Source organism: Microchirus variegatus (genome assembly GCF_963457635.1).
Source record: "Microchirus variegatus genome assembly, chromosome: 3".
Taxonomy (NCBI): domain Eukaryota; kingdom Metazoa; phylum Chordata; class Actinopteri; order Pleuronectiformes; family Soleidae; genus Microchirus; species Microchirus variegatus.
In genome coordinates, this window is record NC_139804.1 from 3,519,924 (window position 1) to 3,543,662 (window position 23,739).

At 35.8% G+C, this 23,739-nt stretch overlaps 1 protein-coding gene across 1 annotated transcript in view; it reads left to right on the plus strand.

The window, feature by feature from the left end:
- The window catches only part of maml2 (mastermind like transcriptional coactivator 2), a gene marked incomplete at its 5' end in the record, with an annotated part of 46,074 nt that overhangs the window by 7,162 nt on the left and 15,173 nt on the right, over positions 1 to 23,739 (plus strand). Inside the window, 2 exons of the mRNA XM_083886397.1 lie at positions 1,435 to 2,703; positions 11,511 to 11,708. Coding sequence (XP_083742523.1) covers positions 1,435 to 2,703; positions 11,511 to 11,708 — 1,467 coding nt within the window. The remainder of the gene's footprint in view (positions 1 to 1,434; positions 2,704 to 11,510; positions 11,709 to 23,739) is intronic.

The following is a 23,739-nucleotide window of genomic DNA, read 5'->3' on the forward strand; positions in this document are numbered from 1 at the left end:
TGTATATTTGTGTATCTATATATGTATAAATGTGTATATATGTATATGCGTATCTATATATGTTTATTTGTACGTATACGTGTGTATATGTATATATGTATATCTATATATGTGTATATATATATGTATACACCTGTATATGTGTATCTATATATGTATGTATACATATCTGTGTATATATGTATATATATACACATATACTCACATATATACATATCTACACATACATATACACATATGTGTACATATATATGTATACACGTGTGTATATATACGTGTATATGTGTATGTATACATATATATGCATACACATGTATGTGCGTATATGTATGTATGTATACATATCTGTGTATATGTATATATATACACATATATACATATCTACACATATGTGTATGTATACATATATAGATACACATGTATATATACGTGTATATGTGTATGTATACATATATATGTGCGTATATGTATATTTGTGTATATATGTATGTATACGTGTGTATATGTGTATGCATACTTATATATGTGTATCTATAAATGTATGTGTGTATATGTATGTATATATATACACACATATATACATGTATGTGTGTGTATATATATATATATATATATATACACATATATATATGTATATATATATATACATATATATATGTTAAACTGGTTTGGTTATAGTTAGTTGGCTTACTTACTTACAGTGTTAGTTAGTCAGTTACAGCTACAGCGCGTGTGCTCAGCACTATAAATGAAGACGCGGCATCAGGACAAAGGGACGTCAGATATCTGCAGCAGCATGTTAAGCAGAATCTCAGCGCCACAAAGGAGAAACTCCACTATCTTAAGGAAGCACAATGGATGAAAATATAATGTATGCAAATGAGGGGGAAACATACAAAGGGCCCCATTCTTCTCTCTGCGGTCTGTCGACTGTATCAGATTCCTAACTATCTCCTCAGCCCATCCACTGTGCTCAAACTGCGTTATATATAAAAACCAATGTTCTTATAAGTGCTGCAGCAGCTTTTTACCCCCCCTCCTCTCATTGCTGCATTGCACTGCACGGATTTTGACAAATTTTGACTATAATCTGAACGCGTCTTACATATAAAGTGACATGATGAATCGCAGCCGGTCTAAAATCAAAAGTTATTCCACTGAAATTAAAGAACGTCTGCTAATAAAAGTAATCTCTCTGAATTTCACACGTTTGTCAAGTGCGCTGCGTCTACAGGCCTCGGAGCAAATTGTGAAATTGGATTAATTTACATGGCGACACTTTGAACTGCATTTAGAATTGCCGTACACCCACACACGCGCGCAGAAGAAACTATCGGCGCGATAGAAACGAGTTCACAGTTTTGAATCGAGTGCAGCAAAGTTGAAAGTTCTGCGTTTTTTTAAATGCATCTTCTGTTTTGTGTTTTTTCGCAGCTTCAAGGATCTCTGCGGAGGAAGATCGAGGCGCACGCTCCGGGACACGTACAAAAGCAGAACGGACTCTCCTGCGTTTTCTCCGGATCGGACTTTAAGAGGGTCCGCGTGGACGGCGGCGCTCTGGGACACGGCGGGCCTTGCAACCACAACCTGAGCCAGTCTCACGCTCTCCAAGGCTCGTCGTCGTCGTCGTCGACCATGGGGATGCAGGGGAAGAGCTACATGATGCCCCACGGGGTGAGATCAGACATCTTCAACATGACCCTGAAGGAGATGAAAAAGGAGCCCATAGATATGGTGCCGTCGTGTGGCCAGTCCAACGCCGACATGATCTTCGATTTCAAAGACGAAGGCGGCGGTCAGATTGACCCGGAGCTCCAGGATCTGTTCGACGAGCTGACGAAGACGGTGCCCCCGCTCAACGACCTGGAGTTCGAGAAGATGCTCAAACAGGACGACGCGTTCGGTCTGGATCTAGGTCGGCCGAGCTCGGCGGGCGCGGCGGCGGCGGTGGCTAACCTGTGCCCCCTGCTGGAGAAGCAGATTAAGACGGAGCACTCGCCGGACTTCGGCCACGTTCACGCCGGCTCGCCGCAGCTCCGGCCGGCCTCGGCGGGGCCCTCGTTCGCGCTGACCGGCGCGGCGGCGGCGGCGTCCGGCGTCGCGTCGCAGAAAGCTAACGCTCAAGCGGGGCACCCCAGGGCCATGCCCTGCTGGCCAGAAATCTCTCACGCGGAGCAGCTGAAGCAGATGGCGGCGAACCAGCAGCAGCCCAACTCCCTGCTCCATCACCACCACCACCAACCGCCGCCGCCGCCCGTGGGACTGTCCAGCTGGGCTCCGGCCATGAGCAACCACTCGTCCGCCAGCACCTTTGCCCAGGAAAAGGTCTCTAGCTCGGCGCCGATCGGCCAGCAGAGAATCGGCGCGCAGAACAAAGGCATCAACAACTGCCTCTTCAAGTCAAACGGGCACCATTTGGACATGAAGGGTCTTAGCACCAAGCCCACGTTGCACTTCAGCCCCAAGGCGCCGCATTCTGCCAATCAGCCCATGTCTATCATGGCGGGCGCGGTGAATAAAACCTCAGCCCAGCAGCAGCAGCAGCAGCAGCAGCAGCAGCAGTCGTCACCTTCAACCTGCCAGAATCCGCCACACTCAGCGATCCACTTCCAGAACCAACAGATCTCCACATCAGCGGCGCTGTGTCACCAAGCCAAGCCTGGTCCTGCCGGGCTGCCGTTCAAACTGTCACAGCAGCGACAGGTGAGAAAAGAGCTCATACACACACACACACACACACACACACACACAATGTTTATAAGGTGGAAAACGTGTCACTTATGCACATAAATATATAGAATTTATTTGATTTCATTGTGTAAAACGACACAAGATTAGTGCAGTGTGTGAACCTCCCACTATAGATGTTATGATGTTTGGGAATAAGTGATAAGAACCCACATGAACGCCTCCTCCTCCTGTCGTGATATCCAGTGGGGAATTGGGAGATCCAGTAATATTGATGCATGCAGTTCCTGAGTGGAGATATGCTGCCTTCACTGTGAAACATGAGACTTCCCGTTTGTGAAATCCGAACGACGAGTGCGTTGCACTCAAGTGCTTTTTGTTGTTGTTGGAGCGAAATGAAAAATTGGCTGACAACACGTTTAACCCTTTACCCTAAGTAGATAAAACATGAACAATGTGTACACAATCACCAATAAAGGAATTATAATAACGATTATAATAAAGGAATTATTTACCATTCTGACACAATATTCCCTCACAATACTTTTTTACGTTCCCTTGCAATACTTTTGTGTTCCCTCGAAATACTTATACGTTCCCTTGCAATACTTTTTTATGTTCCCTCGAAATACTTTTTACGCTTTTTACATTCCCTCATAATACTTTTACGTTCCCTTGCAATACTTTTTACGTTCCCTTGCAATACCTTTTCCGTTCCCTCGCACTTCTTTTTACCCTTGCAATACTTTTTACGTTCCCTTGCAATACTTTTTACGTTCTCTCCCAATACTTTTTACGCTTTTTACATTCCCTCATAATACTTTTACGTTCCGTTGCAATACTTTTTACGTTCCCTCACAATACTTTTTACCCTCGTAATACTTTTTACATTCCCTTGCAATACCTTTTACGTTCTTTCGCAATACCTTTTATGTTCCCTCGCGATACTTTTTACGTTCCCTTGCAATACTTTTTACGTTCCCTCGCAATACTTTTTACGCTTTTTACATTCCCTCATAATACTTTTACGTTCCCTTGCAATACTTTTTACGTTCCCTTGCAATACCTTTTACGTTCCCTCGCACTTCAATTTACCCTCGCAACACTTTTTACGCTCCCTTGCAACACTTTTGTGTTCCCTTGTAATACTTTTCTGCATTTCTTTGTGTTCCCTCACATTACCCTGACCATGACCTTACCCGTTCCCCGTATGAATGTTACACACTCGTAGCGTATTATCTTTCAAATAGCACGTGAAGGCAGCATTACATACACCGCTGTTTATTGTTGTCACAATCTGTAGCATCACCGTTAGATGCTAATAATTCTTTAATCTACCGTTTACAGTAAGATAATTGACAGGTGAATCAATCCGATTACAGCATATTGTCATACGGTTGCACGTATGCTGATCCTGAATGACTTTAGTGTATTTTACTAAAGATAAAGCACTGACACTGGTGTCTGCTGCAGGTGTAGTAACGCGACACGCAGCACAGTCTCACTAACTCACTGCAGTCTTTCCGCAGCAGCGGACTTTTCTTGTCATTGTTCTTCTGTGTCATTTTCTTGCTGTTATATGAATATGCATTTTTCCCCTGACGGTGCTTTGACGATGACACGGATTGCCAGACCGTGGCAGATTAACATGCAGGACTTCTAATTTCTTTGCTTGTCACGGTGGCTTCCCGTCAGGGCACAGATATGCACAGCGGGATTTGCTAATTGGAGGTTGTTAGCTACAAGGGACAAGTGGTGGAAAATGACAGTAATCTGCTTAGCCTGGTGCCGGAGGTTGAGTCGCTGATTTGTTATGATTGGAGGGGGGGAGATTTTCGACCGTCCCACTCTTTCATTTTTCCCGCACTAACGGTATCTGCGGCCGCCTTTGTGTGAAATGATAATGCGAGAGAGACTCTCTTAACCTCCGTGAGATCAAGGCAAGTGTTTGAGTGACTGTGAGAGAGAGAGAGAGTTTTATAGACGTGGAAGCAAACAAGATAAGACGACAAATACATCGTCAGGCAGGGGCGGAGCGGAACCAGTTTTACCGCTAAACGGAGAACCATTTAGACGCGAAACACAACGTGTCGCTGTGTCAGTAATATATTCATCAGTTTCATGCAGAAAACGATCGTTAAAATCTTTAGAATTAGTAATGCAGTGAATGTAAATGTGGAATATTCACGACCCAATTTTCCATTCAACTCTGTAAAACGCTAGCTTTGTCAGAATTAGCATCAACGTTAGCAATAGCTACGTCTGTAATATACGATTAATCAATTACTCACTGAGTCAATTTTTCATCAATTTGACTGTTTTTTTTTTGGTTTTCTTTCAATAATTAAAACTAGCATTCTGATTTTTAAATCTCAATATTTACCTTATTGGCGTCTTGTTGTAAGAGTCGTAATTATGAGATGATATTATAAGTTAAAAAGTCAAAACTATGAGATAAAGTGATAATTATGAGATATAAAGTCAAAATTATCACATGAAAAGTCAAAATTATGAGATAAAAAATGTAATAACCCTGGCTTTGTCAGAATTAGCATCAACTTTAGCAATAGCTACATCTTTAATATACGATTAATCAATTACTCAGTGAATCGATTTTAAATTTTTCATCCATTTGACTGTTTTTTTTTGTTTTCTTTCAATAATTAAAACAAGCTTTGTGATTTTTCAGCTTTTTAAATCTCAATAATCTAAGTTTAAGTTTCTTTTCTCCAAAATGTTTTTTCCTGGATTGAAAAACACTGATTTTTTTTTTTTTTACAAATTAATCAAGAAAATCATCAATATTATATTGTATTTTTAGAACACGATTTACTTTTTGGTCAAAACATAAAATTACACAATGTTATGTCAGAATTAGCAGCTTAAGCAAAAGTGTATTCATACGCATTCTATAATTCTAAGCTTAATAAAGAATAATATAGTGTGTGTATATATATATATATATATACAATATATATGTGTAAAGAATATACAATATAATAGAAGAATCATATGAAATAGGACGGGGAAAACTGTATATTATGGAAAATAACAAATGTGAAAGGGGAAGTGGAAGAAGAGCCGGATATCAAATAATGAAAAGGCTGTAAATGGGCTTTTGATAAAATATTGAAAAAGCAGACTTTTTTCTCATTTCAAAGCCTGAAGCTCTGCTAAAGTAAAAGCTCAGTCACTTCAGGTCTTTAAAAAGAAAACTTGAGGACATGAATCTTTGCTGGAGTACATGGAAGCTAAAGGTATTCTCTTATTATTTTGAGTAAAATGTAAAAAAGCAGGTGTGAATTCAGGGATAAAATAATAATAATAATATTGAAGAAATGCAAAGACTAAATTAGTATACGTTTGGTTTGTCCCTTGTGTTTCGGCATGGACTGGGTTAAAAGTCCGTCTATAATGAGGACGGGGGGCAGCTCACAGAGAGGAGAAAAGAGCTCAGAGTCTCTTCCCACAGTGAATTGAATTAGTAATGCCAGAAAAGTAAAGGTCCTGAAAGAGTGCCCTCACCACCACCACCAACCCCCCCCCCCACATGTAACATTAGTGACTATAAACCAGGCTTCCTCTGCCTTCTGAGACCAGCCCGGGACTTTAAAAGAGTCGCAGATGTGCGACGCTCGTTTGAAGCTGCGCTACACAGTTGTACGTAATTGGCCGCTAACTCAAACGCGTCAAAATACAAAACCTAGCATAACGTGCTAAAACCAGGAGGTCACACACACACACACACACACACACACACACACACACACACACACACACACACACACACACACACACACACACACACACACACACACACACACACACACACACACACACAAAGTGAAGTGTGAAAGAGTTTGGCAGCAAAACCGTTCACTAGACTTTGACGACACTAATGCATCATGAAGCGTTGAGTCGCTCCGGTTGGTCGGTAAAGCTATTTCAAGGACAGAGTTTTGGTGCTGCCAGTCACATCAGTGTGTGTGTGTGTGTGTGTTTGTGTGTTTGTGTGTTTGAGAGAGAAGGCAAAACGCATTCAAAATGATCGCAGGTTTCAGCTATCGAATATAACCCGATCACTCGATTCGTCGAGGAATAATCGATAGGATCCTCGTTTACAAAATGATTCGATAGCTGCAGCAGCCCTGGGAAAGCTACCTTAAGTCAGCTAACATCGATGTTTACGTTAGCGTGTGCCGTAAGCGTTAGCAACTGGATGCTATCGGCTCAGATGCTGAGTCATTGAGGACGTGCTGTTGTGGTTCACGCCAGTTGTAGTCAACAGTGGTTTACGCTGCACCTTATTGGCGTCTTGTTGTAAGAGTCAAAATTATGGGATAAAAAGTTGATATTATGATATAAAAAGTCAAAATTATGAGATAAAATGTGGAAATTATGAGATAAAACGTCTAAATTATGAGATAAAAAGTCAAAATTATGAGATAAGAAGTCAAAATGATGACATAAAAAGTCATAATTATGAGATAAAATGTTAAACTCATGAGATAAAAAGTCATAATTATGAGATAAAAAGTCGAAATGATGAGATAAGAAGTCAATATTATGAGATAAAAAGTCATAATTATGAGATAAAATTTTAAAATCATGAGATAAAAAGTCACAATTATGAGATAAAAAGTTGATATGAGATAAAATGTGGAAATTATGAGATAAAAAGTCAAAATTACGAGATAAAAAGTCAAAATTGTGAGAAAAAAAGTCGAAATGATGAGATAAAAAGTCATAATTATGAGATAAAAAGTTTATATTATGAGATAAAAAGTCATAATTATGACATGAAAAGTGGAAATGATGAGATAAAAAGTGGAAATGATGAGATAAAGTCATAATGATGAGGTAAAAAGTCTAAATTATGAGTTAAAAAGACAGTGATTACACTGCACCGTGTTGGCGTCTTGTTGAAGCCTGAAATGGTCTTACACTTTTGACATTTTCTGCCTTTTACTGGCTTTCACTCTCCCTCCGCTGTCGTGCTAGCTGAAATCTGCATGTGCGGTGTGTGCGTCTGTTAAAACGGTCCGTGTGGAACAATAATCTCTGCGAATACTCGAGTTTTTGCCTTGAGGATTTTTTTGTACTGGAGTTACTTGAATCGCTGCGGCCCGAGCAGATTGTCATTATTTACGATCGTCCAGGCTGGGATTGAAATTTATGCCTAATTTATTTTGGCACGCCGGAAAATATGTGTTTTGAATTTCCTGGTAAGCGAACGCCTCACAGGCTTTCACGCAGGTGTGGAAAAGCCCGTGTTTAAAGAAGAGACTCGAGAAACAAAATGTACAAACTTGAACTGTTCACCCCCCCGGGATGTAATTGGACCTGAGATTTTGAGATTAGACACGTTGAGGTGCTAAAACTGTGAACGCACCAGTGAAAAGATGAATAAATTACACTTATTATGACGTTCTATCATCTTAACCCCAGTTTATATTCATACTTGCCCTAAAATTATCTCATCTCACTGCCAGCATTTCAACTACAGATCTATTAATTCTTCTTGGTCATTTAAGTTTATACTTTATATTTAGGAACGCATATTCACCGTTAACTAGGTGCTTACTAACATGTATATAAGTAGCATACTAGTCCTTTATTAGTAAATATTAAGCACTTATTTAGGAAAAAATCTTAATTCATGTCCAGGTAGAATACAGTGATATAGAATGTGTTAATACATGCTTCATAATTACTAATAAAGGCCTTGTATGCTACTTATATATGTTAGTAAACGCCTAGTTAATGGTGAATATGTGTTCCTTAATATAAAGTGTTACCCAATTTTTGTTGATTTAGGTCAAATTTGACGTGGAATTCCTGAGTAGGATATAAGTAAGATATTATTAAATGTTCATAATGCTTATTTTTTTTCTAAATTCATGCTAAAATGACATATAAATAATAATTTCTTTGTCAAATTTGACCTGGAATACCTTCATTTTACAAAAAGTAAGATATACTTAAACATCCACCACCATTCAGCTAGCTACGCTAATGCTAATCGAAAATGAAAACATTTAAGTTGTGCCTGATGAGGTTGCACAGTGTTTGCATTACGCTAGCCCTACGCTAATGCTAATCATAGCCTCGCTAGCTTACCTTTGGAAACAGGTTCGTCAAGTTAGCCGCAAAAAAGTAGCATGCTAATGCTAAATAAATCGCGTGCTCGCGTATTTGAAAATCAAGGATGCACACCATCGGGCCATGCTCAACCCATATCCAAAATTTTAACTTGAATCTAATTTTGACTCCTGGGGACCAGATTGGACCCACGGGTGGGCCGATTCTGGCCCACGGGCCTTACGTTTGACACCCCTGATCTAATACTTCTGAGCAGGTGAAAGTTAAAAGAACTATTATTATTATTTTTATTTTCTCTTGTTTAAAGCCATAATTATAAGCGCAGCTGAAGCCTTTGCTTGTAGTAAACAGCGACTCCTGGGCGTTTGTTGACGACCTCGTAGGCACCACCATCGCTCAGCTGGGATAAGACTCAATCGGGTCGCTAGTGAAGGGAGCGCTTGTTTCCTGGGAAAGGGGAGCCACGGCCAAGTCCAGATGCCGAGGTTGTGCTCCCCGGGGACACCCGGGTCCCGGAGTCCAGACTCTGGGAGGAGGAAGTGCCGTGTGAAGCGAAAGGCTTGGACCTGGATCTGTGTCAGCTGCCTACGCTGCCTACACAGGAGGAGGGAGGAGGAGGGGGGGGGGGGGTGGACTTAAATCACTCCACCTCCTTCTCTTTCCGAGAGCCCACATGTGGTATTCATTTACGACAAGAATGAGATGGTGGGAATGCGGAAAACCAGCTTTATGACACGTTAGGATGACAGAGAGGATTAGTCAGTCGAACACGCTAAAACACCGCCTTACAACGGCGACGGAGCGAGGCCTCTGATGGACACACTTTCTCACAGTCTTTTGGTGACAGTCACTCAAAAGTGGCGGCTTTTTTCTGGGGGGGGAGGAGAAACCGCTGTTTTGATGTTTTTAGTCCCTGTGTAAAACTCTGTGCTCGTGGGTTTGCTGCGTGGGCAGGAAAAGGCGAATATTAGCTGATCTGAAATGTGACTGCTGATGAGTTTCAACTTCCCCTCGTCCTCTAATCCGGTCGCGTTAATTCTCCATATTTCAACCCCAGTCATTAACATTCACACAGACACACACACACACACACACACACACACACACACACACACACACACACACACACACACACACACACACACACACACCTACATGACTTTATTACATTGTGGGGACCGGGTTAGGGTTATTGTTAGTGATTACTATTGCATCACCAGCTCACGTTCATAATGTCCCCACAAGGGAAAATGTCCCCCCTAAATAGGTGTTTGTCCAGGGGGTGGTCCACACAAGCAAAGAAAGACAAGAGTATACACACACGCGCACACATATCTACATGTCTTTACCACATTGTGGGGACCATGTTTGGGACTTAGCGTAATGTCCCCACAAGGAAAAATGTCCCCACTAAAAAGGTGTGTTGCCAGGGAGTGGTCCACACAAGCATAGAAAGACGTGAACACACACACCTACATGTCTTTACTGCATTGTGGGGAACACGTTTGGGATCGGGCATAATAATGTCCCCACAAGGAAAAATGTCCCCACAAAAAAGGTGTTTTTTTCCAGGGGGTGGTCCACACAAGCATAGAAAGACAAGAGCACACACACACACACAACTACATGTCTTTACCACATTGTGGGGACCACGTTTGGGACGGGCATAATAATGTCCCCACAAGGAAAAATGTCCCCACAAAAAAGGTGTTTTACCAAGGAGTGGTCCACACAAGCATAGAAAGACGAGCGCACGCACGCACACACACACACATCTACATGTCTTTAACACATTGTGGGGACCCCGTTCGGGACGGGGCATAATAATGTCCCCACAAGGAAAAATGTCCCCACAAAAAAGGTGTTTTACCAAGGGGTGGTCCACACAAGCATCGAAAGACAAGCGCACACACACACACACACACAGACCACAGAGCGCCACCACCCTGCAGAGATTCGTCCTCTACTTTACTTTAAGTCAGAGCTTCTGCTAAATGTACGGTTTGGTTTTAATCCACTTCACCCTGGGAAAATATCTGGAGTCACAAACACACAATGACTGACACTGGTGTTGACACAGTGTGTGTGTGTGTGTGTGTGTGTGTGTGTGTGTGTGTGTGTGTGTGTGTGTGTGTGTGTGTGTGTGTGTGTGTGTGTGTGTGTGTGTGTGTGTGTGTGTGTGTTCACTTTTGGATTTTTGGTGCACATTAAACCTTCTTTCATGACAAAAAAAACAAAGCGTCTACACTTTGCAGAAAAGCCCGAGTGTGTCCTTGTGTCCACATGACAGACTGGTTTGTGTGTGTGTGTGTGTGTGTGTGTGTGTGTGTGTGTGTGTGTGTGTGTGTGTGTGTGTGTGTGTGTGTGTGTGTGTGAGTGTGTGGGTGTGATAACAGAGCTCTGACTCCACGTTTTCTGCCGTTTTTTCCACTTTCTTCACACACAATGATCGAGGCTCTGCTGCTTCTTTATCTGCAGAGAGGGAGTCGCCTTCACCACATTATCCTGGAGGCTGAACACAGATCTGCCATGTTCTGTGTACGTGTGCCCTCTAGTGGACAACCCGCGTCAGTGCAGCTGTCGCTGACACTCTTCTTTCTTTGCAATCCAACTTTATTTATAAAGCACTTTAAAACAAAAACAACAGCTGAAACAAAGTGCTCTTTGTCAGAGATAAATAATAAAATAAAATAAATAAAAACATACCTTTCTCTTCTCAGGGCGTTCCTCCCGGTCCAAGGCTGCCCATTAATGGAAGCATGGGTCAACCACGGGCCCCGGGCCCCAGCAGCAGTCAGCAGAACAAGGGCCCCGCCAAACCTACAGCCATGCAGAGACAACTCAACCAACAACAACAACAACAACAACAACAACAACAACAACAACAACAACAACAACAACATAACATCAGCAACTCAGTGAGTTATGGTCCCCACTAAAGCAGCAGTTGAATAACGCTGATACACTCATACAGTCATATTATTAGGTACAGAGGAGTGTTTTTATGAGTTTTGTCATTTTTTTGAAACCACAGAACTCCTTTTTCCTGATTATTTTCTGTAAAGAGAACATTGTGTGTGGAAGCTCTCGGAGTAATGTCCTCAAAAATTAGTATGTCGTCCAAAAATTTGACAAAAAATCTTACTTTGGTATGTTGTCCAAAATTTGACATTTTCTTTAAAGCTGTTTTTATCCAAAATTTTACAAAAAACATCATACTATACTATGTCTTCTGAAATTTGACAATATTTAAAAAAAAAAATAATAAATGTGGTCCAGAATTTGACAAAAACGTCATACTATACTGTCGTCCAAAATTTGACAATTTATTTATTTTTTAATTTTGGTCCAAAATTTGACAAAAACGTCATACTATACTATGTCGTCCAAAATTTGACAATTTATTTATTATTTTAATTTTGGTCCAAAATTTGACAAAAACGTCATACTATACTATGTCGTCCAAAATTGTACAATTTATTTATTCTTTTAATTTTGGTCCAAAATTTGACAAAAACGTCATACTATACTATGTCGTCCAAAATTTGACAATTTGTTTATTCTTTTAATTTTGGTCCAAAATTCGACAAAAACGTCATACTATACTATGTCGTCCAAAATTTGACAAAAACGTCATACTATACTATGTCGTCCAAAATTTGACAAAAACGTCATACTATACTATGTCGTCCAAAATTTGACAATTTATTTATTCTTTAATTTTGGCCAAATTTGACAAAAACGTCATACTATACTATGTCGTCCAAAATTTGACAATTTATTTATTCTTTAATTTTGGCCAAATTTGACAAAAACGTCATACTATACTATGTCGTCCAAAATTGTACAATTTATTTATTCTTTAATTTTGGTCCAAAATTTGACAAAAACGTCATACTATACTATGTCGTCCAAAATTTGTCAATTTATTTATTCTTTAATTTTGGTCCAACATTTGACAAAAACGTCATACTATACTATGTCGTCCAAAATTTGACAATTTATTTATTTTTTAATTTTGGTTCAAAATTCGACAAAAACGTCATACTATACTATGTCGTCCAAAATTTGACAATTCATTTATTCTTTTAATTTTGGTCCAAAATTCGACAAAAACGTCATACTATACTATGTCGTCCAAAATTTGACAATTTATTTATTCTTTAATTTTGGTCCAAAATTCGACAAAAACGTGATACTATACTATGTCGTCCTAAATTTGACAATTTATTTATTCCTTTAATTTTGGTCCAAAATTCGACAAAAACGTCATACTACACTATGTCGTCCAAAATTGTACAATTTATTTATTCTTTAATTTTGGCCAAATTTGACAAAAACGTCATACTATACTATGTCGTCCTAAATTTGACAATTTATTTATTCTTTTAATTTTGGTCCAAAATTCGACAAAAACGTCATACTATACTATGTCGTCCAAAATTTGACAATTTATTTATTTTTTAATTTTGGTCCAAAATTCGACAAAAACGTCATACTATACTATGTCGTCCAAAATTGTACAATTTATTTATTCTTTAATTTTGGTCCAAAATTTGACAAAAACGTCATACTATACTATGTCGTCCAAAATTTGACAATTTATTTATTCTTTAATTTTGGTCCAACATTTGACAAAAACGTCATACTATACTATGTCGTCCAAAATTGTACAATTTATTTATTCTTTAATTTTGGTCCGACATTTGACAAAAACGTCATACTATACTATGTCGTCCAAGATTTGACAATTTATTTATTCTTTAATTTTGGTCCAACATTTGACAAAAACGTCATACTATACTATGTCGTCCAAAATTTGACAATTTATTTATTCTTTTAATTTTGGTCCAAAATTTGACAAAAACTTCATATTATACTATGTCTTCCAAAATTTGACAATTTATTTATTTTTTAATTTTGGTCCAAAATTTGACAAAAACGTCATACTATACTGTCGTCCAAAATTGTACAATTTATTTATTCTTTTAATAAAATCTGACAGTTTTTTTGAAAACCATTTTTTTGGTCCAAAACGTGACACAAACGTCATACTATACTATGTAGTTAGTTATACTATACTATGTCTCCAAAATGTGACCATTTTTGGAGAAAAAAAAATTGGTCCAAAAATTGACAAAAACGACATACTATACTATGTCGTCCAAAATCTGACAGTTTTTTTGAAAACCATTTTTTGGTCCAAAACGTGACAAAAACATCATACTATACTATGTAGTACGTTATACTATACTATGTCTCCAAAATGTGACCATTTTTGGAGAGAAAAAAATTGGTCCAAAATTTGACAAAAACGACATACTATACTATGTCGTCCAAAATCTGACAGTTTTTTTGAAAACCATTTTTTTGGTCCAAAACGTGACACAAACGTCATACTATACTATGTAGTACATTATACTATACTATGCCTCCAAAATGTGACCATTTTTGGAGAAAAAAAAATTGGTCCAAAAATTGACAAAAACGACATACTATACTATGTCGTCCAAAATCTGACAATTTTTTTGAAAACCATTTTTTGGTCCAAAACATGACAAAAACTTCATACTATACTATGTAGTACGTTATACTATACTATGTCTCCAAAATGTGACCATTTTTGGAGAAAAAAAAATTGGTCCAAAATTTGACAAAAACGACATACTATACTATGTCGTCCAAAATCTGACAGTTTTTTTGAAAACCATTTTTTGGTCCAAAACGTGACACAAACGTCATACTATACTATGTAGTACATTATACTATACTATGCCTCCAAAATGTGACCATTTTTGGAGAAAAAAAAATTGGTCCAAAAATTGACAAAAACGACATACTATACTATGTCGTCCAAAATCTGACAATTTTTTTGAAAACCATTTTTTGGTCCAAAACATGACAAAAACATCATACTATACTATGTAGTACGTTATACTATACTATGTCTCCAAAATGTGACCATTTTTGGAGAAAAAAAAATTGGTCCAAAATTTGACAAAAACGACATACTATACTATGTCGTCCAAAATCAGACAATTTTTTTGAAAACCACTTTTTGGTCCAAAACGTGACAAAAACGTCATACTATACTATGTAGTACGTTATACTATACTATGTCTCCAAAATGTGACCATTTTTGGAGAGAAAAAAAATTGGTGCAAAAATTGACAAAAACGACATACTATTTTTTTTGAAAACCATTTTTTGGTCCAAAACTTGACAAAAAGGTCATACTATACTATGTAGTACGTTATACTATACTATGTCTCCAAAATGTGACCATTTTTGGAGAAAAAAAAATTGGTCCAAAAATTGACAAAAACGACATACTATACTATGTCGTCCAAAATCTGACAATTTCTTTGAAAACCATTTTTTTGGTCCAAAACGTGACACAAACGTCATACTATACTATGTAGTACGTTATACTATACTATGTCTCCAAAATGTGACCATTTTTGGAGAAAATAAAATTGGTCCAAAAATTGACAAAAACGACATACTATACTATGTCGTCCAAAATCTGACAGTTTTTTTGAAAACCATTTTTTGGTCCAAAACGTGACAAAAACGTCATACTATACTATGTAGTACATCAAACTATAATATGTCTCCAAAATGTGACCATTTTTGGAGAGAAAAAAAATTGGTGCAAAAATTGACAAAAACGACATACTATTTTTTTTGAAAACCATTTTTTGGTCCAAAACTTGACAAAAAGGTCATACTATACTATGTAGTACGTTATACTATACTATGTCTCCAAAATGTGACCATTTTTGGAGAAAAAAAAATTGGTCCAAAAATTGACAAAAACGACATACTATACTATGTCGTCCAAAATCTGACAATTTTTTTGAAAACCATTTTTTGGTCCAAAACGTGACAAAAACATCATACTATACTATGTAGTACGTTATACTATACTATGTCTCCAAAATGTGACCATTTTTGGAGAAAAAAAATTGGTCCAAAATGTGACAAAAACGACATACTATACTATGTCGTCCAAAATCTGACAGTTTTTTTGAAAACCATTTTTTTGGTCCAAAATGTGACACAAACGTCATACTATACTATGTAGTACGTTATACTATACTATGTCTCCAAAATGTGACAATTATTGGATAAAAAAAAATTGGTCCAAAAATTGACAAAAACGACATACTATACTATGTCGTCCAAAATCTGACAGTTTTTTTGAAAACCATTTTTTGGTCCAAAACGTGACAAAAACATCATACTATACTATGTAGTACGTTATACTATACTATGTCTCCAAAATGTGACCATTTTTGGAGAGAAAAAAATTGGTCCAAAATTTGACAAAAACGACATACTATACTATGTCGTCCAAAATCTGACAGTTTTTTTGAAAACCATTTTTTTGGTCCAAAACGTGACACAAACGTCATACTATACTATGTAGTACATTATACTATACTATGCCTCCAAAATGTGACCATTTTTGGAGAAAAAAAAATTGTTCCAAAAATTGACAAAAACGACATACTATACTATGTCGTCCAAAATCTGACAATTTTTTTGAAAACCATTTTTTGGTCCAAAACATGACAAAAACTTCATACTATACTATGTAGTACGTTATACTATACTATGTCTCCAAAATGTGACCATTTTTGGAGAAAAAAAAATTGGTCCAAAATTTGACAAAAACGACATACTATACTATGTCGTCCAAAATCAGACAATTTTTTTGAAAACCATTTTTTGGTCCAAAACGTGACAAAAACGTCATACTATACTATGTAGTACATCAAACTATAATATGTCTCCAAAATGTGACCATTTTTGGAGAGAAAAAAAATTGGTCCAAAAATTGACAAAAACGACATACTATTTTTTTTGAAAACCATTTTTTGGTCCAAAACTTGACAAAAAGGTCATACTATACTATGTAGTACGTTATACTATACTATGTCTCCAAAATGTGACCATTTTTGGAGAAAAAAAAATTGGTCCAAAATTTGGCAAAAACGACATACTATACTATGTCGTCCAAAATCTGACAGTTTTTTTGAAAACCATTTTTTTGGTCCAAAACGTGACACAAACGTCATACTATACTATGTAGTACGTTATACTATACTATGTCTCCAAAATGTGACCATTTTTGGAGAAAATAAAATTGGTCCAAAAATTGACAAAAACGACATACTATACTATGTCGTCCAAAATCTGACAGTTTTTTTGAAAACCATTTTTTTGGTCCAAAATGTGACACAAACGTCATACTATACTATGTAGTACGTTATACTATACTATGTCTCCAAAATGTGATCATTTTTGGAGAAAAAAAAATTGGTCCAAAATTTGACAAAAACGACATACTATACTATGTCGTCCAAAATCTGACAGTTTTTTTGAAAACCATTTTTTTGGTCCAAAACGTGACACAAACGTCATACTATACTATGTAGTACGTTATACTATACTATGCCTCCAAAATGTGACCATTTTTGGAGAAAAAAAAATTGGTCCAAAAATTGACAAAAACGACATACTATACTATGTCGTCCAAAATCTGACAATTTTTTTGAAAACCATTTTTTGGTCCAAAACATGACAAAAACTTCATACTATACTATGTAGTACGTTATACTATACTATGTCTCCAAAATGTGACCATTTTTGGAGAAAAAAAAATTGGTGCAAAAATTGACAAAAACGACATACTATACTATGTCGTCCCAAATCTGACAATTTTTTCGAAAACCATTTTTTGGTCCAAAACGTGACAAAAACGTCATACTATACTATGTAGTACGTTATACTATACTATGTCTCCAAAATGTGACCATTTTTGGAGAAAAAAAAATTGGTCCAAAATTTGACAAAAACGACATACTATACTATGTCGTCCAAAATCTGACAGTTTTTTTGAAAACCATTTTTTTGGTCCAAAATGTGACACAAACGTCATACTATACTATGTAGTACGTTATACTATACTATGTCTCCAAAATGTGACAATTATTGGATAAAAAAAAATTGGTCCAAAATTTGACAAAAACGACATACTATACTATGTCGTCCAAAATCTGACAGTTTTTTTGAAAACCATTTTTTTGTTCCAAAACGTGACACAAACGTCATACTATACTATGTAGTACATTATACTATACTATGCCTCCAAAATGTGACCATTTTTGGAGAAAAAAAAATTGGTGCAAAAATTGACAAAAACGACATACTATACTATGTCGTCCCAAATCTGACAATTTTTTCGAAAACCATTTTTTGGTCCAAAACGTGACAAAAACGTCATACTATACTATGTAGTACGTTATACTATACTATGTCTCCAAAATGTGACCATTTTTGGAGAAAAAAAAATTGGTCCAAAATTTGACAAAAACGACATACTATTTTTTTTGAAAACCATTTTTTTGGTCCAAAACTTGACAAAAAGGTCATACTATACTATGTAGTACGTTATACTATACTATGTCTCCAAAATGTGACAATTTTTGGAGAAAAAAAAATTGGTCCAAAATTTGACAAAAACGACATACTATACTATGTCGTCCAAAATCTGACAGTTTTTTTGAAAACCATTTTTTTGGTCCAAAATGTGACACAAACGTCATACTATACTATGTAGTACGTTATACTATACTATGTCTCCAAAATGTGACAATTATTGGATAAAAAAAAATTGGTCCAAAATTTGACAAAAACGACATACTATACTATGTCGTCCAAAATCTGACAGTTTTTTTGAAAACCATTTTTTTGGTCCAAAACGTGACACAAACGTCATACTATACTATGTAGTACGTTATACTATACTATGTCTCCAAAATGTGACCATTTTTGGAGAAAAAAAAATTGGTCCAAAATTTGACAAAAACGACATACTATACTATGTCGTCCAAAATCTGACAGTTTTTTTGAAAACCATTTTTTGGTCCAAAACGTGACAAAAACATCATACTATACTATGTAGTACGTTATACTATACTATGTCTCCAAAATGTGACCATTTTTGGAGAGAAAAAAATTGGTCCAAAATTTGACAAAAACGACATACTATACTATGTCGTCCAAAATCTGACAGTTTTTTTGAAAACCATTTTTTTGGTCCAAAACGTGACACAAACGTCATACTATACTATGTAGTACATTATACTATACTATGCCTCCAAAATGTGACCATTTTTGGAGAAAAAAAAATTGGTCCAAAAATTGACAAAAACGACATACTATACTATGTCGTCCAAAATCTGACAATTTTTTTGAAAACCATTTTTTGGTCCAAAACATGACAAAAACATCATACTATACTATGTAGTACGTTATACTATACTATGTCTCCAAAATGTGATCATTTTTGGAGAAAAAAAAATTGGTGCAAAAATTGACAAAAACGACATACTATACTATGTCGTCCCAAATCTGACAATTTTTTCGAAAACCATTTTTTGGTCCAAAACGTGACAAAAACGACATACTATTTTTTTTGAAAACCATTTTTTGGTCCAAAACTTGACAAAAAGGTCATACTATACTATGTAGTACGTTATACTATACTATGTCTCCAAAATGTGACCATTTTTGTAGAAAAAAAAATTGGTCCAAAATTTGACAAAAACAACATACTATACTATGTCGTCCAAAATCTGACAGTTTTTTTGAAAACCATTTTTTTGGTCCAAAACGTGACACAAACGTCATACTATACTATGTAGTACGTTATACTATACTATGTCTCCAAAATGTGACCATTTTTGGAGAAAAAAAAATTGGTCCAAAATTTGACAAAAACGACATACTATACTATGTCGTCCAAAATCAGACAATTTTTTTGAAAACCATTTTTTGGTCCAAAACGTGACAAAAACGTCATACTATACTATGTAGTACATCAAACTATAATATGTCTCCAAAATGTGACCATTTTTGGAGAAAAAAAAATTGGTCCAAAAATTGACAAAAACAACATACTATACTATGTCGTCCAAAATCTGACAATTTCTTTGAAAACCATTTTTTGGTCCAAAACGTGACAAAAACATCATACTATACTATGTAGTACGTTATACTATACTATGTCTCCAAAATGTGACCATTTTTGGAGAAAAAAAAATTGGTCCAAAATTTGACAAAAACGACATACTATACTATGTTGTCCAAAATCTGACAGTTTTTTTGAAAACCATTTTTTTGGTCCAAAACGTGACACAAACGTCATACTATACTATGTAGTACGTTATACTATACTATGTCTCCAAAATGTGACCATTTTTGGAGAAAAAAAAATTGGTCCAAAAATTGACAAAAACGACATACTATACTATGTCGTCCAAAATCTGACAATTTTTTTGAGAACCATTTTTTTGTCCAAAACGTGACAAAAACATCATACTATACTATGTAGTACGTTATACTATACTATGTCTCCAAAATTTGACCATTTTTGGAGAAAAAAAAATTGGTCCAAAAATTGACAAAAACGACATACTATACTATGTCGTCCAAAATCTGACAATTTTTTTGAGAACCATTTTTTGGTCCAAAACGTGACAAAAACATCATACTATACTATGTAGTACATTATACTATACTATGTCTCCAAAATGTGACATATTTGGAGAAAAAAAAATTGGTCCAAAAATTGACAAAAACAACATACTATACTATGTCGTCCAAAATCTGACAATTTCTTTGAAAACCATTTTTTGGTCCAAAACGTGACAAAAACATCATACTATACTATGTAGTACGTTATACTATACTATGTCTCCAAAATGTGACCATTTTTGGAGAGAAAAAAATTGGTCCAAAATTTGACAAAAACGACATATACTATGTCGTCCAAAATCTGACAGTTTTTTTGAAAACCATTTTTTGGTCCAAAACGTGACAAAAACAGTGAGGTGTAGAACATGTAACCCAGCGCAGTGAGCTGCCATGCCAGTGAGCGGCGCTCGGGTAGCAGTGAGGGGGTTAGGTGCCTTGCTCAACAGCACTTCAGCTGTGGACTGGTCGGGGATTGAACCGGCTACCTTCCGGTCTCGAGCTCGAAGCCCTAACCACTAAGCCACAGCTGCCCCTGTGGCTTAGTAGTACGTTATACTATACTATGTCTCCAAAATGTGACCATTTTTGGAGAAAAAAAAATTGGTCCAAAAATTGACAAAAACAACATACTATACTATGTCGTCCAAAATCTGACAGTTTTTTTGAAAACCATTTTTTTGGTCCAAAACGTGACACAAACGTCATACTATACTATGTAGTACGTTATACTATACTATGTCTCCAAAATGTGACCATTTTTGGAGAAAAAAAAATTGGTCCAAAAATTGACAAAAACGACATACTATACTATGTCGTCCAAAATCTGACAATTTTTTTGAGAACCATTTTTTGGTCCAAAACGTGACAAAAACATCATACTATACTATGTAGTACGTTATACTATACTATGTCTCCAAAATGTGACCATTTTTGGAGAAAAAAAATTGGTCCAAAAATTGACAAAAACAACATACTATACTATGTCGTCCAAAATCTGACAATTTCTTTGAAAACCATTTTTTGGTCCAAAACGTGACAAAAACATCATACTATACTATGTAGTACGTTATACTATACTATGTCTCCAAAATGTGACCATTTTTGGAGAGAAAAAAATTGGTCCAAAATTTGACAAAAACGACATACTATACTATGTCGTCCAAAATCTGACAGTTTTTTTGAAAACCATTTTTTTGGTCCAAAACGTGACACAAACGTCATACTATACTATGTAGTACGTTATACTATACTATGTCTCCAAAATGTGACAATTTTTGGAGAAAAAAAAATTGGTCCAAAAATTGACAAAAACGACATACTATACTATGTCGTCCAAAATCTGACAATTTTTTTGAAAACCATTTTTTGGTCCAAAACATGACAAAAACGTCATACTATACTATGTAGTACATCAAACTATAATATGTCTCCAAAATGTGACCATTTTTGGAGAGAAAAAAATTGGTCCAAAATTTGACAAAAACGACATACTATACTATGTCGTCCAAAATCTGACAATTTTTTTGAGAACCATTTTTTGGTCCAAAACGTGACAAAAACATCATACTATACTATGTAGTACGTTATACTATACTATGTCTCCAAAATGTGACAATTTTTGGAGAGAAAAAAATTGGTGCAAAAATTGACAAAAACGACATACTATTTTTTTTGAAAACCATTTTTTGGTCCAAAACTTGACAAAAAGGTCATACTATACTATGTAGTACGTTATACTATACTATGTCTCCAAAATGTGACCATTTTTGGAGAAAAAAAAATTGGTCCAAGATTGACAAAAACGACATACTATACTATGTCGTCCAAAATCTGACAGTTTTTTTGAAAACCATTTTTTTGGTCCAAAACGTGACAAAAACATCATACTATACTATGTAGTACGTTATACTATACTATGTCTCCAAAATGTGACCATTTTTGGAGAAAAAAAAATTGGTCCCAAAATTGACAAAAACAACATACTATACTATGTCGTCCAAAATCTGACAATTTTTTTGAGAACCATTTTTTGGTCCAAAACGTGACAAAAACATCATACTATACTATGTAGTACGTTATACTATACTATGTCTCCAAAATGTGACCATTTTTGGAGAAAAAAAAATTGGTCCAAAAATTGACAAAAACAACATACTATACTATGTCGTCCAAAATCTGACAATTTCTTTGAAAACCATTTTTTGGTCCAAAACGTGACAAAAACATCATACTATACTATGTAGTACGTTATACTATACTATGTCTCCAAAATGTGACCATTTTTGGAGAGAAAAAAATTGGTCCAAGATTGACAAAAACAACATACTATACTATGTCGTCCAAAATCTGACAGTTTTTTTGAAAACCATTTTTTTGGTCCAAAACGTGACACAAACGTCATACTATACTATGTAGTACGTTATACTATACTATGTCTCCAAAATGTGACCATTTTTGGAGAAAAAAAAATTGGTCCAAAATTTGACAAAAACGACATACTATACTATGTCGTCCAAAATCTGACAGTTTTTTTGAAAACCATTTTTTTGGTCCAAAACGTGACACAAACGTCATACTATACTATGTAGTACGTTATACTATACTATGTCTCCAAAATGTGACCATTTTTGGAGAAAAAAAAATTGGTCCAAAAATTGACAAAAACAACATACTATACTATGTCGTCCAAAATCTGACAATTTCTTTGAAAACCATTTTTTGGTCCAAAACGTGACAAAAACATCATACTATACTATGTAGTACGTTATACTATACTATGTCTCCAAAATGTGACCATTTTTGGAGAAAAAAAAATTGGTCCAAAATTTGACAAAAACGACATACTATACTATGTCGTCCAAAATCTGACAGTTTTTTTGAAAACCATTTTTTTGGTCCAAAACGTGACACAAACGTCATACTATACTATGTAGTACGTTATACTATACTATGTCTCCAAAATGTGACCATTTTTGGAGAAAAAAAAATTGGTCCAAAAATTGACAAAAACGACATACTATACTATGTCGTCCAAAATCTGACAATTTTTTTGAAAACCATTTTTTGGTCCAAAACATGACAAAAACATCATACTATACTATGTAGTACATCAAACTATAATATGTCTCCAAAATGTGACCATTTTTGGAGAGAAAAAAATTGGTCCAAAATTTGACAAAAACGACATACTATACTATGTCGTCCAAAATCTGACAATTTTTTTGAGAACCATTTTTTGGTCCAAAACGTGACAAAAACATCATACTATACTATGTAGTACGTTATACTATACTATGTCTCCAAAATGTGACAATTTTTGGAGAGAAAAAAATTGGTGCAAAAATTGACAAAAACGACATACTATTTTTTTTGAAAACCATTTTTTGGTCCAAAACTTGACAA